The sequence below is a fragment of the Acanthisitta chloris genome, unplaced genomic scaffold, assembly GCF_000695815.1.
Source record: "Acanthisitta chloris isolate BGI_N310 unplaced genomic scaffold, ASM69581v1 scaffold4838, whole genome shotgun sequence".
Lineage (NCBI taxonomy): Eukaryota > Metazoa > Chordata > Aves > Passeriformes > Acanthisittidae > Acanthisitta > Acanthisitta chloris.
Genome location: NW_008688554.1, coordinates 41376 through 57840, shown reverse-complemented (window position 1 = coordinate 57840; position 16465 = coordinate 41376). Strand labels below are relative to the sequence as shown.

At 43.2% G+C, this 16465-nt stretch overlaps 1 protein-coding gene across 1 annotated transcript in view; it reads left to right on the top strand.

Annotated features, from left to right (window-relative positions):
- Positions 1-584: 584 nt before the first annotated feature.
- The window catches only part of WDFY2 (WD repeat and FYVE domain containing 2), a 20327-nt gene continuing 4446 nt past the window's right edge, over positions 585-16465 (top strand). The window contains exons 1-5 of the mRNA XM_009081050.1: positions 585-638; positions 6480-6630; positions 9249-9361; positions 10423-10549; positions 12408-12513. Coding sequence (XP_009079298.1) covers positions 614-638; positions 6480-6630; positions 9249-9361; positions 10423-10549; positions 12408-12513 — 522 coding nt within the window. The 5' untranslated portion in view covers positions 585-613. The remainder of the gene's footprint in view (positions 639-6479; positions 6631-9248; positions 9362-10422; positions 10550-12407; positions 12514-16465) is intronic.

The window sequence follows — 16465 nt, the reverse complement described above, 5'->3', positions numbered from 1 at the left end:
ACTGAGAGGCTTTTTGACAGAAACCTGAAATTTATTCCATTCCTGTCACGGATCACTGGTACCTGCTCTGGACCCAGCAACTTCAAGGGTCTCTGACATATGTATATTGGGTTTATTGAGTGTTCAGGTTGGGGTGTAGTATATGTACACCCATGAATACATGTATATACACTAATGCACGCACGGGCACACATAGCTATGCACACATACAGGTTTCTGCCCAGGCAGTCCTGAGCAATAGGTGTTTGCCAGGTCTCAGGTTCCTCGTTTTTTGGCACCTCAGCTCATAGCCAGCCATTTCTGTCAGCTCTTTTGACTTCTTTTTTTTAATAGTTCCTCTTTCATCCATTCTGTTCAGAAGTGCTTGTGATGTTGTTTCTTAGGCAGTTTTAAAAAGTGAAATAATATAGGTTTTTATATGGAGGTACTCAAAATTAGCCTAAGTATAGACAGGGCTGTGGCTGTGAAGAAGGGAGAGCTTACCTATTGAAGTTCTGTTGAAGATTTCAAATGTAAAGTGTTTGAGACTGTTTTCATCTCTAAGCACTCTTTCTTTTGTTTTTTTTTCTTTCCCCTCCCTCAGGAATTCATTTTATCAGAAGATTACAACAAGATGACACTAGTGAAAAGTTACCAGGGTAAGAACCATGATCCGTGTTAATTGGTTTGTATTATCATTAATTTTTGTTAATGTTCTCTTAACAAGTGTGAATGGAAAGAAGTCTTCTGTGCAGGGATAGATTTATTTTTTTTTTAACTAATGTATTTTTATCAATAGGTATCTTGTTCTGAGATTACAACACTTTTCAATTAGCTTTTTTAGATGTTCCTTTGGAATCTGACTTGACAGCAAACTGACTAAAATTCAGACAATATTTGTGGAAAAGGAGTTTTAAGTTTCAGTCTTTAGTAATCCAGTGTATCTACTGAAATAACTAAGGAAACTCACCTGTCTTTTAGGGCTGAGGCATTCAGGACTTTGGGGTTAGTCTGGTTACATTTCAGTAACTGTTGGTTCAAATAATCTCAAGATTATCAGTGAATACCTCTCATAGTAAAAGGACAAGAAATGCTAATCCATATATTTTCTAATTAGACTCTGGTATTCACTAATGTGATGTTTGCAGAAACCTAGTTATTTATCCTTGTCAAGCCTCTAAGGGACACTCTGCTTTGGACAGGTATTCTTAGAAAAGTAACAAATACATGTGACAATTTATTCTTACCTTTTTTTTGTTGTTAGTCTAGACTAAGAGGTGGTATATTATATGATGTCATAGCATATTATATACTCAGCATTATGTTTCTTTATAGAAGACTCTGACATATTAGCTTAAGATTTCTCACATACATTTTAAAGAATGTACTTACTCATATATTTTGAGTTTTATACCTTGAAAGATTGAGAGGATAATTTAAATCTCTAAATGGAGGCCCTGAAGATCACTTTGTAACATTTAGATTTTAAGGTATGAAGAGAATCTTGATTTTTGCAGAGCACAGCTAACATGTGACTGTGTCATTTCAGCTGTTTCATGAATATCTGGTGTGTTGTAAAATTAAGCTAGAATGCCTGCCTTTTTTCTTAGCTTGTAAAAACTGAAGAAAATTATCCAGTGATGATAAAATACATATATATGTGAATCTTAAATAAGATTGCTGCAGTCTGACTGTACAGGTCTTTAGTATCCAAATTTGAGATTGCTCTGCAGTCACCAAAGTTTGATACACCAAGGTTTCATATTTAAGGGGTTTTGCACTGAAGAGGGTGAGCTGAAATTTTTTTTGTCTGCATATGCAGAACAGCATGCACATGAGAGCAGCTTTCTTGATGAGCTCCTCAAGGGAAGATGCTGAAAATTTTGAAGAGAGGAATGGGTGTCTTGGCAGCATGGCAGAAAAGCCAGTTGGTTGTGACAGCCCACTGAATGTCTGGGGAACACTCCTCATAAAATTAAAAAAAAAAGGAGTAAAATGAAAGCTGTTCTCATGTCCTTCTGCTGCAGTGTGCCAAATGTGCTGCAGAGCATTGGTGGAGGCCTTTGGATAGGAAGATACTGGAGGTCCAGGGTGCTGGGGAAACATTGCAAAAGTGAGATGCTCTGTGAGCTGTTGTCAATCAGTTTCCTGCAGTTCCATAGGTCCACACAGTGTTAGGCACTTTGATACTCCTCTTGCTACATTTGCTTCTTGGAGGCTTCACTGAGACCAGAGTCTGGTGATGCTGCTAGGACACAGCAAGAAGAAAGAGCCCTGTTTTCACCATTCCTTCTGGGAGAATATGCAGGGAAGGGCTTTGTAGACTTTTGGGTAGACATATTATGACCCAACAGAGGTGGATCTTCCTCACATGATCTGGGAGGACTACCCTGCATGATCCCACCCTTATAGTGCACCTTCCTCTTATGGCCCTACTGAGGTATAGGGGTTGGCATAAGCATCTTGGTAAGACCTTGGGACAAGAAACAACATAATTAAAAAGGAACAGGTGGCTGTTGGGTATGGTGGTCTTCTAGTGGTTTGTTTGTTTGTTAAAAGCCTTACTTTAAAAAAGTTTTGGTTTTGCTTAAAGTTTTCAAATAAGACCTTTATAAATATTCCTTATAAATATTTTAGGGGGACTAAATCATTTTATTTAGCCTACTGAGGGGCTTCACCTCAGCCATGCTGGCTGGTTTGTATGTCCTAGCTTTGTGCATGTTCAACAGTGCTCTTAAAAGTAACATCTTGTCCACTGACTGGTGGACTATTGATTTCTCCTGAAACAAAGTGTTGTTATGAGTAGGTGAAGCTGCTATAGTGATTAAAGAATATTAATCGTATCTTGAAAGGCCATGAATGTGTGCCAAATGATCTGCTAGTGACAGAGAATGACAGCACATGCATAGGCTGTGCTTTGGTCTTGGCAGGGGTCTGCAGCCAGGTCCAGTGACGTATGGCAGCCTGGCATTGGCAGTGTATGTGGCTGAACATGCTCTATGGAGGTCTTGCTGCAACACTATGTCTGGAGTTGTGAAATCTTATTTCTTGAAAGGGATCTAAACATAGAGATTGGGGATGTGACACAGTGTGAGTCAGAACTCTGGGCACTCACTCCCTCCCTTGTGTGAGGAGGGGCAGTGTAAGCATTTGAACAGTGCTGTTCGGGTTGCTCTGGGAAATTAAACTTTTCATTCTGTGTTGGTCACTCATAACCATCACCATCCCCTCTTCATCAGCCACAGCACCAGCTGAAGGCACAGGCAACCTCCGCTCTTTCCCCTTGCAGCTCTGCTCATATTCCTGCAATACTATGGGTGTTGAAAAAACCCTCCTGGCCCCTCAGCAGCCTTGGCTTCCAGTCCCCTCAGCCCCCTGCAGCCCCACACAGGCGGGTCCAGCCACATGGCACTTTCTGCCTCTCACTCTGCACAGCCCTTCCTACCCTGCTTCTTGCAACTGCACTGTCTTGCCAGGGGCCACATTTTGAGTCCATGCCCCCTCTGAATAATGTAACAGCTCCTGATTTTGTTTATTTATTTATTTATTTATTTAACACACACCTTTTCTGCCTAGCCAGATTTGTAGACCTGCTTCTGCTCCAGGCTTTCTGCAGCCTACTTGTTTCGGGAGTGTCCCCCTGCACCCTTGTTTTCAGGTCAGCTCATGTCATGCCCTTACTTCTGCTTTCCCCTATGCACAACCTCTTTGCTTGTGCTTTTCTTGCATATGCTAAGCTTTTTTTGCCTTTTTTTTCCTTACTGGTGATTTCCACCTCTCTTTTGGTGTCTGCTGATGCTTTTTACTGTTGTAACCCCTCAGCACAGCTTCTTGCCCTACACTGAGTGTGGCCAATGCACTAGCTGTGCTTCTCAGACCTTTACCTTTACACACTGTGCAGACCTTCCTTTTCCCTGTGCTGACATCTCAACATGCACCTTCTGGCTGCAGCTTCGTTTCTCTAGGTCTTTCCATCCTCTCTCCAACCTGCTCTTTGCACAGTGCTCACTGCTGCTTTCTCATAGCAGGAGAGCAGTCCCCCTGCTCCCTCCTGCCCTCCAGCTGCAGATGGACCTGCTCCCTTCTCCTCTCTGCTGCTTCCCTACCTTCTGTGCAGCATAATCTTTCCCCACAAATGGCTCCCTTCACATGCTGGCTTACATGGATCTGCTCTTGCCTGGTGCTTGTTGAGGCTTTTTCTGTCCTGTGACCACATTCACCTTCCATTCCCCCATCTCCATCCTGCTGTTGCTGCAAATGAGCAGCTTTGGAATTGTTTATTCCACATTTTCTTCTGCACACAAACCTTTCATGGATGAAGGACCATCTTTTCATTTGCTGCTTCAAGACCCTGAACCTGTATTAATCCTAGAGCCCAGACCTCTTCCTTACTCTGCTCTCAGGTTCCAGCCTTTTGACATTTTGCTTCTTTAAGCCTTATATGAGTCAAATTCCCTCTTAATGACAAGTGACTTTCTATTTGCATTTGTCTTCTCTTTCCTTCCTGACTTAGATGATCTCCACTGTGCTCTTCCACTTGGTTCAGGTATTTCTGCCATCAGCATATGTGTAGTGGCACCAGCTAATATGTGCAGGTGGACAACAGAGTGCTGAACTGAAAGCTCTTTTTGGGGAGAGAGGATAAGCAAAGCTATCATGTACACCCCTTCCACCTTTTGGCAAGTACACTTCTTTAATGTCTACTCCTTTCTTGCCTGTGAATGCCTTAGAATCCCCAGACAGTACTTCAAGAAAAAGGTACAAGCCCTGCCTTTTAGAACAAGTTTTAGGACATAGGAGGGGATTTGGAAGAGTTGGGTGATGTCAGCTATCCTCACAACCAATTCAAGCCATGGGAAACTGTCACTGGCAGTAGCGTTTGCTGAGAAAACATTCCTGGACAGGCCTTGAACAGTCTGATCTCAGCCAGCTTTGCACATCCTGTGGAAGTGCTTGGATCTGTCTATGGCATTGCTGAGGCACACAAGCTCCTGGGACATGTTTAGGAGTCCATCAGGTGCTTGTAGCAGCGTGCATCTCATCATGATCCTCTGCACCACTGCATCAGCTAGTACAGGTGCTCCTGGAGAGACCAACAGATAGGTAAAGACAAGCATGAGACATCCATGGGGTCACTGAATTTCTTCCCAGAGAAATCAAGGATGGAGAGGAGATAGTATCTATTTGAAAGAGCTCAAGTGACTCCCAGGTTGTCGCCATCCTTCTATCTGGAATTTAAAAGTGTGTAGAAATAGGAGCCAAAATCCAAGCTCTGCTATGGGCAAGGGTGAAAGCATCTGGGCACAGTTCATATCTGACACTGTAAACTGGTCTATCTCCCAATCACAGTTATGGGCAACTTGTGCAATGCATCTATTGACTTTTCTCCTCAGGGGTTCTTGGTCTAAAAAAGCAGTGTGGATCAGGACAAGTGCTGACTTGTGTAAGCCCCCTCTTGGCTACAGCTAGTTCTTCCTCATAGTGTTTGAACACAGCTCATTTGTGCTGCGTATTTATATAGGGCAGACTGCAATCTTCCCATACTGTTCTGAGGAATTTCTCTATGTTTCCAATGGAAGCTTGAGGCTGGTGTCTAAGCTTTCATGGATATTTAATCTTTTTTTTGTGTCAGCTTTTGCACAAATACAAGCAGCCCGTTTTGTGCAGCAGATGTTGCTGGGTCTCAAAACAATGATAAACCAGTAGGGCCTTAGAAGGAGGATTATAGCATTCACTGTTAAGTTACAGCTGGGAATAGTTCTGCATGTCTTTCCAGCCACTTGTTTTATTAAAAAGTCAGCTCAATCAGCACTTCACAACCAAGTCCACTGGTCATTCATAGAAAAAAAGTGTCTGTACAAGCATGTGTTCCCCAGTTTTAATGAAAAGCTTTTGATGGCTTTATTTTGATAGCAGTAGAAATTTATTCCTTCAGCTGTTTTATTCATCTACCACAGCTGTGATATTTTTCTTTTCTTTTATTCCAATAACCTTTCTAGCTGGTTTACATGCAATGCTGAAACTTCCTTTTGGTACAGCATTGTGCCTGTGCTGTAACTCATTGTTCTGCTGGGGTACCACAGTCCAGATCCTCCAGACTTCTCAGCAGGATGAGTGACAGTGTAGGCATCTGCACTGCTGTCATAAAACCACCTCAAAAGACGTTTAAGTGGAGTCCTAAGTCCATTCCACAATGGCAGCTTTGTTGGTGAGGATATAACGATGGAAGGACGACTTGTGCTACTGTAGAAGATACATGGCTGCAACAGGCGTGGAAGGAAATACCTTCTGCTTCCACTCTTTCTCATGCAAACACTGAACATGCAGAGCAGGGACCTTACAAGCTTGTATGGTAGCCAATGTCAACAGGATTATTAAACACCAGATGCTTCTGTAGGGCAGGGTGAGCAGAGGAGTTGGGTGCAGTTGGTATTAGCAGTGGTCTTCTGCCCCCGTGTTCTTCTGTGTAATGTGATCATCTATCTCTGCTTAACTTTCAGCTCATCAAAGCAGGGTCATCATGATTCTGTTTGTCCTGGAGATGGAGTGGGTGTTAAGCACTGGACACGACAAACACTTCACATGGCACTGTTCAGAGAGCGGCCAGCGGCTTGGAGGGTACCGCACCAGCGCAGGCGCCTGTGGCCTGCAGTATCCTTTGCTGAGCTCTCAGTTTTATTTCTGCTCTTTGGCACTCAAACAGCACTTTTAGTTTGTCTAGTTGTTCTCCAAATTTTGTGCCCTGTATAGATTCAGTGCTTTGTGAGAGAAACTGTTATTTAAAGCCAATTAAAAAAACTGCCTGTTCTCTTTCCTTTGTCTCTTTAATACGTTGTGGCATATTTAGGTCTAAGCATTTTTGAGCACCACAATGGACGATCTGCAACCTATTGTGGTCTGCTGTTGTCATAAATATGGATAGGGCCTTCATTTGAACACATAGTGCACGCTTTCTTCAGAGAATTAATGGTAGCAAAGTAGGTTGGTGATCAGGTCAGAGTGCCTGTGTGTGTATGCATGGTAAAAATTGAATGACTTTAATATAAAATAATGAGCATTTGTCCTTCACTCTGGAACTGCACACTATGTATTGGGAATTTGGGTTAACTAAAGAGTAAATGACTCAAGAAATGGCACTCAAGTAGCTTGTTCACCTAGAGTGCCCCAGCTGCCTGATAATAAAAGAAATATTAATTCAGCTTTATTGCAAATGAAAAGGGAAGTGGAAAAGTATGAGCTCTTAGGCTGAAAACATGGGTTAGCATAGACAGACTTTTCAATGCCCTGGAGGGTATGTGGTATAGATGGTGTGTGTTTTGCTAATTCATGAGAAGTGAAACTGACTCAAAATTCCTGTTTGAATATGGACTTGCTTTATATCATCTGGTCACTCAGCCAATCTAAATGACATAAAGACTGGGCTTAATTTTTAATTAAATTATAAATATTTTTGAAAGCATGATGCTAGAATCTGCCCTGTATTCCCTAAATCTCTCTAGAGAACTTATCATTTCAAGTGATTAAAACTTTTGGAGGATACTTTAAGTTGGGTCATCAGACCATGATGGTAGAGGGCAGGGGAAGAAAGAATCATTGACAAATATTGCACCAATATTTGGCAGAAGCAGGAACATATTTTGGGATTTTTTTTCTCCAATGTCCCGTGTGCTTAAAGCCCATGATCCTTAAATAACACTGCTCTTATGGAGTGCTAAAAGCAGTTGTTCCTTAAATATCCAGTATGGACTCTGAATGTGGAATTAATTTGGATTAAGAGGTCAGCATCTGTCCAGTTAGGTGGTTCTAGTAAGTGGTTGAATGGTTTAGAGTACAACATGTGGAGCACTTTATGTAGTTGACAAATATGATATAAAACAATACTTTTGTTTTATTCAGAAACATGACTATTATGAAGAAGTATTGTGGTGGGTTGACCCTGGCTGAATGCAGGTGTCCACCAAAGCTGCTCTGTCATTCTCCTCCTCAGCTGGGCAGGGGACAGAAAACAAAAGGCTGAGATAAGGGCAGAGATCACTTACCGGTTACTGTCACAGGCAAAACAGGCTCGACTTTGGGGAATTAGTTTAATTTATTACCAATCAAATCAGAGTAGGGTAATGAGAAATAAAAACAAATCTTAAAAACACCTTCCCCCCACTCCTCCTTTCTTCCTGCCTGGACTCAACTCCCGATTTGCTCTGCCTCCTGGAGGCTGCAGTTGGTTGACTGCATGTTGTCTCTGCTGCACCTTCTTCCTCAGAGGGAGGACTCCTCACACTCTTGCCCTGCTTCAGCATGTATTCCTTCCATGGGCCACAGTCCTTCAGGAGCAGACTACTCCAGCATGGGTTCCCACAGGGTCACAAGTGCTGACAGCAAACCTGCTCCAGTGTGGGCTCCTCTGTTCTGCCAGGAGCCCGCTCCAGTGCAGGCTTCCCATGGAGGTCACAGCCTCTTTTGAGCATCCACCCTGCTTTGGCATGGGGTCATCCATGAGCTACAAGTGAATATCTGCTCCACTGTGGACCCTCACAGGCTGCAGGGGGACAGCCTGCTTCACCATGGGCTGTAGGTTAATATCTACTCTAGTGTCTGGAGCACCTCCTCCCCCTCCTTCTTCACTGACCTTGGTGTATGCAGGGAGGGTTGTGTCTGTCACATATTCTCACTCTTTTTGCCACGTGAAGTTCCTCCCCCTTCTTAAATCTGCTGCCACTGTCACTACTGAGCTCAGCCTTTGCCAGCAGTTGGTCCATCTTGGAGCCTGCTGGCTTGGGCTTTGTCAGACATGGAGGAAGCTTCTGGTGGCTTCTCACAGAAGCCACCCCAAATACCCCACACACACTACCAAAACCTTGACACACAAACCTAATACAAGCAGAAAATTACTAATAGTTGTTTTATACAAGTGTGGGAAGGGAGAGAGTGGATACCATCCATCTCTAGCACCTAAGTTACAGAGACTGAGGGGATGACTCCTATGTTCATGGTGAAGGGCTACTTCAAAGGTATTTCATAACAAAAACACAAATTGTGTCCTTTGGAACAGTCTAATTTTTTTTCTCACTCTTTGATTTACTCAGGGATACTTCACTATTAATAAAAACAGGTATGAGCTTGGGTGCCTAAAAGTACACTCTGAATACCTCCTTGAGTCTGGAGCACTGTTCACGAGGTTGCAGTATACTCATGTTAAAAAAATGAGCAAATCATGACAGGAATGCAGAGCTTGTATAAACAATGTATTTTCCTCAGCATTTATCCATCAGATTTGATGTGGAAACCCGGCATGTGTTTGTTGGTGATCACTCTGGGCAAGTGACCATCCTCAAACTAGAACAAGAGTCCTGCAGCCTTGTTACGACATTTAAGGGACACACAGGTAAGGCTTCAGGAGGAGACCCAATCTGGTTCTTCATCTCTGCTCAGCATCATGGTGGTGTGACTCACCCGTGAAACACTAGGATGACTTGTGTTAGTGCATAGCATGGAAGGGACATAGACCTTAAACTATCACAGCAGTCCAGGGAAGCTGTATTGGTAAAAACAAGAGTGATCAGAGCTCTGAGCAGAACACAGAAAACACCACAATCGGTAGCTGCTAAGTAAAGCAGAGTGAGACTAGAACAAGTTGTAGTAGTTCTTGGGGAAGAAAGGATGCTCCTAGAGGAGAGACCTGTATTGGTAGACACTTTTTCCCTAGTGGAATAGGTACATCTTGGAGGCAGAAATTGCTTGTTTCATTGCTGGGACTTGTGCCCCACCACACTTTAAAAAGAGCAACCCTAGATATGATCCTGCCATCTAACAGAAGAAATGGTGGTCATTCTGCAGCATTTTCTCCCCATATCCCTCCTATTTGACTAAATGCTAATAGCTCAATTATAAGATAGCACATGGTAGTTCAATCCTTGTGCTAGGGTATTGAGAAGATGCCAGTAATATTCCACATTTGGTTTTCTTTTAATTTCCTGGAAATCATGGAGATGAAAATCTGTGTAGTCACACTGTGACCACCCTTCTACCATATTTTACTGCTCAGTGGATTCACCTGTGGAAGTGGCAGTGGAGCCTTCTGCCCACAGAAGAGCTGGATGGAGTTTCAGTAGGTTTTGTAGACTGTTAATTTTCCACTACAATTGGCTGCATGGCCTTTTTTTTTTTGCTGTACCTTTATATTTAGCTACATTCTGGTCTTCCAATTTCTGTAATAAAATTACTGTTGTGTGCACTCCTATTGCAGGTGGTGTCACTGCTCTCTGTTGGGACCCAATACATCGAGTTTTATTCTCAGGCAGTTCTGATCATTCCATTATAATGTGGGATATTGGAGGAAGAAAAGGAACAGCTATCGAGCTGTTTTTGCTGTACCTTTATATTTAGCTACATTCTGGTCTTCCAATTTCTGTAATAAAATTACTGTTGTGTGCACTCCTATTGCAGGTGGTGTCACTGCTCTCTGTTGGGACCCAATACATCGAGTTTTATTCTCAGGCAGTTCTGATCATTCCATTATAATGTGGGATATTGGAGGAAGAAAAGGAACAGCTATCGAGCTGCAAGGACATAAGTATGTTCAAAGCCCTTCCTCCTGATTTTATGGGAGAAAAATTAAAGTCAGAAGCCACATCTAGAAACAAACAGCCCAAAGGTTATAGTCTTCACAAGCCTCAAACTTGTATATGTGACTCCCTGTTTCATATACAACAGGAATAATTTGCTTATAGTAAGTTTTTCAGTGTTGGGCCCACAGGCTGGTTTGAGAGTCTGCAGAGGGTGGTGAAGGAAAGCACAACACCTGTAGTTCTGAATGTGTTATGCCCGAACCAGCGCCTTTGTTGGAAAGAGGAGGGTCCTCAAGGAGACCAGCTGCAGAGAAATTCTCGCTTTTTAGGTGTCGAGGTCTTTACTTCCCCTAGAGGGAGCATCGGGCTTGGACAATTAGTCCCTTTCCCTCCACGCTAACTTTCCATGCCGCTTTACCTGCAGCCTGAACTCTAAGTAATGTGCCTTTCCCATAGGAACCTTCATGTCTCCTCAATGCAAAGAGGCTTTGTCTTTGAATATACATTTGGGTAGGATAGTAGATGCCTTTTGGAAGTAGGGTAAGCCCGTGCTGGGCGTGGACTGTAGATCAGAATGGCTCTAGTTGCAATGACCTCCTCATCTTTTAACACTGGCAGTACAAGAATTTAGTTTCAGAGTATTGGGACTACATATATGTGGGACTTCTGTGCCAGATTCAAGTCTGGAGAGGCAAAATCCCATAGTGCTATTGGTTCAACAGTTTCTTACATATTCACGAATTCCTTTTGAGTGATGCTGCACTCTGCTGAGTGATTTGGATGCCTCTGGGATTTCAGAGCACTGCAGAGCTCTCACTGAAATTCCCAGATCACCCTTATGTGCTGCCAGTGGTGCTCGCTAATGCACTGCTGCTGGATTTATTACTGTGGAAGTTAGTTCTCCTAATATGAAGTTAGCTGCTGGATTTTAATCTGTGGCATGGCTGTTGGCTGGCACTGTACAGCATAGAGACCTGGTCCTAGGGACTGTGAAGGATGGTTGTGTTGTACCAAAACTCTCCTGTAAAAACATTCCCCTCTGGAGGTGCAGCCATATGCACAAGCAAATGTGTTAGCAGGGAAGCCCTTTGGGCAGTGGTGGTAGCAAAAAAAAAAGCCAAATGACGCAGATTATCTGCAGTCACAGTATGGTCAGTTACTGTGTCTTTGTAACCTTGTTTTTTTCCATAACAGTGTTGTGTGGTCTTTGTTTCCCAGGGTGTAAATAGCTTGAGATGAGGCCTGGTTTTCTTTATTTAATGAAGGACCAAGCCCATTTTTGGGGGCTTAGGCTGAACTATTTTTCCCATGTCATTTTTTCCTTAAAAGAAGAAACAGAAGCACCCAAATCTTCCACCTTACTTTGGGCTTGGGAACAATTTAGTGAATCCTGTATTATTTTTTAAACTCTCTATGCTTGTTACTACAAAATGAAAATCTTCAATAGTTCCTCAGTGCTTCATTTCTAGATCTTGCAGAGATTTACAAAAACAAAGTCATTACTGACTTTCTGACAAGAAATACCCTTACTGGAGCTGCATTTATGCATCCAGACATGCCTTCAGAGAGGCCCAGAGCTCCAGCTCTGTTGAGGCTTCTGGGACCTCCCATCTCAGGAGCAGCAAAACTAGTTATCAGAACAGGTCTTTGCTTTTGTGGATGCTGCCAAGGTGAGCAACACTCTTGTTCTGGTCCCAGCTGGACCACAAAGACTGATTTGCATCTGATGGATGCCATGTACGGTGAGGGGGGAAGGAAACATATGGGCAAACAAATGGTTTGTACTGCCTTATTGTATATTCTACACTTACTTGTGTACTAGCCATAGATGGTTGGTTGGTAATTGTCTTGTTTGTTTTTCAGCGATAAAGTTCAGTCTCTCTCCTATGCTCATCACACTCGGCAGCTCATCTCCTGTGGAGCAGATGGAGGAATTGTCGTCTGGAACATGGATGTTGAAAGGCAGGAGGTAGGTGCTTAGTTCTTGTCAGTTTGGTCTGAAATGGTCTTGAGAAGAAGAGGCCTTTCTAAAATGTGCAACTTTCAACCTAAACAAGATCATTCCAGGCTTTAAAAATGTTTTTGGACATGCTCCAGCTGTTATACAGCAATTATCCTGTGCCTTTGATAATGTGGTACTGGGGAAATTGTCTGGCAGAAAATTTGTATTAAGTAGGCTGCTAAATGGCTCTTACCCTTGATATTACTGCCCTGAAAGACATCCTGTAAAGAGGGTATGGTGTGATGCTCTGCTTTGCTTTTCAGCACATCATGAGAAATATTATCAGTTCAGATGTAAATGGATAGATTGATTAATTTTGGTTTAAATTTGATTTTTAAGATAACAAAACAAGAAAGCTCTTTGTCATCTCTGGAGAACTGCAACCCAGTGTTTTTTTCCCTGTCCTTGCTAAAAAGACATTTTAATTAGGTCTTCAGTCTCACCTACTACTCGGTCTTACTTCCCTCTGGCATAACCATGTAGAAGTAGGGTAAATGATGACTTTGCTGATCCAGACACTTAGACTTCACCCACACCTTTCTAATTGATTTTGTGCTCCATGGCCAACAAATGTGAGCGGGTGCAAAAACACACCCCGGGTCTTTGGTGCTGTGGAAGTAGCCTCTGCTCACTTCAGTCTCACCTACTACTCGGTCTTACTTCCCTCTGGCATAACCATGTAGAAGTAGGGTAAATGATGACTTTGCTGATCCAGACACTTAGACTTCACCCACACCTTTCTAATTGATTTTGTGCTCCATGGCCAACAAATGTGAGCGGGTGCAAAAACACACCCCGGGTCTTTGGTGCTGTGGAAGTAGCCTCTGCTCAGCAGTCTCTGAGACTCAGAGAGTAAGAGTGCAGTGTTGAGTGAGTCAGGTGCCAGCCCTGTTCAGCAGCCTGGCAATTCCTGGTGGCATGAGTCATGGCAAACCTCTGCCCTATTCCTGCAGGGGGGTGCAAAGGTGGTGGGTAGGTCTGAGCAAAGCTTTGCTGGTTCTCAAGGGTTTTGGCCTCCCTGGATTGTGTGTGTCTCCCTTGAGGAAGGAGAAAAGCTAAATGGAAAGCTTGGTTTTAAAAAATCCACTGAAGTAGGAATAAGCAGAAACTGAGCTCCCTTTTTAATGTGAATTAGTATTCCAGTTGGCTCTCTTTAATTGCTAATCCAGCGGCTAAGTATGTCATCAGCTCCTAAAGTGAAACGAAAGCAGTGTGTCTTCCTCTTTCCCAACAGATGTTCCCTTTTTGCTGCAACTCAAACATCTAGAAATTAAAACCTTTATTTATTTGCTGCCCTCAAAAGGCTACAGTAAAGGTTAGGACTGGCTTGTCATAGAACAGACAGAAATGCTATGAAAGGGCTGGTTTTAAAAAATAGAGGAGAAATATAATTAGCTCAATAAAGGTCTAGCAGCAGGTGCTAATGGGTGTGCTGCTGTCTCAGACTATGGCTATGTGGGTTTGTTCTTGTTATCAGTAGCGTAATAGGGTGTTCATGGTGCTAAACCACCCCCAAAACATGAATTTCTGAGATTTTAATACCAAGCCTTGGTTATGAGTCCTAGAGCACCTTCTTCTGGATCTTGGCTTTAGTATTTTTGCCCTTGTTTAAGGATTTCTTCCATGTGATGTGTGCTCAGTAGTCACTTTGTTGCTATCAGATTTTCCCACATCTGTGTCACTGCATTAGAATGAATAAAGGCATTTTAGCCCTTGATTCTTTATTTGCATTTCTATTTGTAAAAACCTGTAAGAAGACAACATCTGAAAGATGCTAGAAGCTATGTTTTCACTGGACTACAAAGTGTCTACTTGTTACCAGCAAAATGTCTTTTTCATCTATAGTGTTCAAATGCTTAAGAAATGAAAAGTTATACGCATAGATGTAAATCTGTAGGCATTAAACAGAAAGACTTGTGAGTAGAAAACACAAGGATTTGCCCCAGCAGAACGAACTGCCTTCAGGATAACTGTCAGAAGAGTCTGAAGCAGGTGCTTGCATTATGGCTGGGGACCAAAGCTATCCTGGGGGGTGAGAGTCTCCACCAGACCTTAACTTATCTTTGCCTGGCTTTTCTATTCTTCTTAGTTCTTAATTCTTGACTGTGTTTCTTGCCATTTTAGTTTGCACCAGTGGCTCTGATAAGCCAACTGTACTTTGCTAACAGCAGTTCCTCACAAAATACTAAACATTATTTAGTGTTTATTTAACCTCATGAGTTGATGAGGCTGGTGGGAGCATGTTGAAGTGGTGCCAAGGCAGTGCTGGCAGGGCTGTAATGGTCTGACTGGGGCTGCTCTGCTAGGGACACAGGATGGACCAACTTGCCAGGACCAGCTTTGAACTGAGCTCTTATTCCGGTGAGGGAGAGCAGAAGTCACCTGATGGGGAAGAAGCATCGTTCTTGCTAGGCCAGGCTAGGACAGAAAAACTGCAGCCATCTGGAGAGGAGTCAAGAGCCAAGACTCTTCCTGAATCTTGTGTGCCTTGGAGGGTTTTCTAAACACAGTGGAGAGATACATTGCATGTCCCCCAGCAGCTCCGTGCAAGACAAGTGTCAGGGGTCCCTGTTACAACCCACCCCAGACAGAGGTAGCAGAGATTCTTGTTAATAGATCCCTTGGGGGGATTAGAATGAAATGACTTTGAATGACCCATGTTTATATATACATACATACATATATATATATCAGGTTTATTTTAGAACAGTTCGGTTGCAATGGAAAGGAGATATGTAGCTGCTTTTGTTATTATCTCTAGGAATATGACAATATAAAAGTATAAAAACAATGCTTAAGAAAATATATAAGGGAAAGAAAAAGAGAGGGAAAGGATAAGAGTAGATAGTGGATCCACCACTCATGGATCCAGCGACAAGACTTGATTGTTACAATTTAGATGTCTGTTGGTCAAAGTGTTAGTTGCACTCGATCCAGTGAGGATGGGGGAAGCCCACAAAGCATAAAGTTCAATGAGTTAACATATGTTAAGGTTCACCCAGGTACCTCCCCCGGTGGGGGGAGTTTTACACTGTCTAATGTAACACTGTGGATCATGCAGTCCTCTGGTGGAGGGCCCAGAAATGAGTCTGGGGGTGCTTCAGGGGTCTTTGATGGTCTATGATCTCTTCTAAGGCATAACGGCTGTTTCTCATGCCAGTGTAGTTGAGTCAGTTGTGCCTTATCAGAAGGGATGAATACCTTTAAGCCTACATGTGAATGTCCTGATACTCCCCCGGAGGTGGGAGGTGTTGTACCTGAGACAGTTGTGTAAGGGAGAAATTGGCATGATAAAAAGCATTATCCCACCTTGCAGGATCTGCTTCTTATTGGCAACTTCCTTTGACCGGCTCAAAAAAAACAGCTAGTTGCCAAACTAAGGTCGGTTTGATGCTGTCATCCTCCGGTGCACCCCCTCGGCACCTGCTGGGCTGTTCTTATGCAGATCGGAGGTTTCAGCACCACAGCCAAAAACTCTCCTCCCTTTCGGCTGGGGAGTGCAGACCTAGCATCACCCGACGCTTTTGCAAATGGCCAGTTGTTTGAGTCATTGACCTTTAAGTTTCAGTCTCAGACCCAGATGCAGTTGAGGAGAACGACTGCCCCTTCCATGTGCTCTCCTGACATGTCAGGCATTTCCTGAGCTCTTTCAGGATTCGGCAAGAGTTGCTTGCCTACAGGGCATCTGATCCATGCTACTCTGGACAGCAAAACGTGGCTGCAGCAGAGAGAAGTGCCCTTAATACTGTCTTTATTTTCTTTAAATCTTCTTACCCACTTTATCCACAGCGTGGGTGCAAAGCTACGCACTGTGTTAGGAAATAGACCTTCCTTCCTTGTCCTTTTATAAAAGCAGGGAGAAGAGCTGGTTTGAGCCTTAGGCTTGCTCAGGTGAATCTCATCTTTCTCACCCCTATGT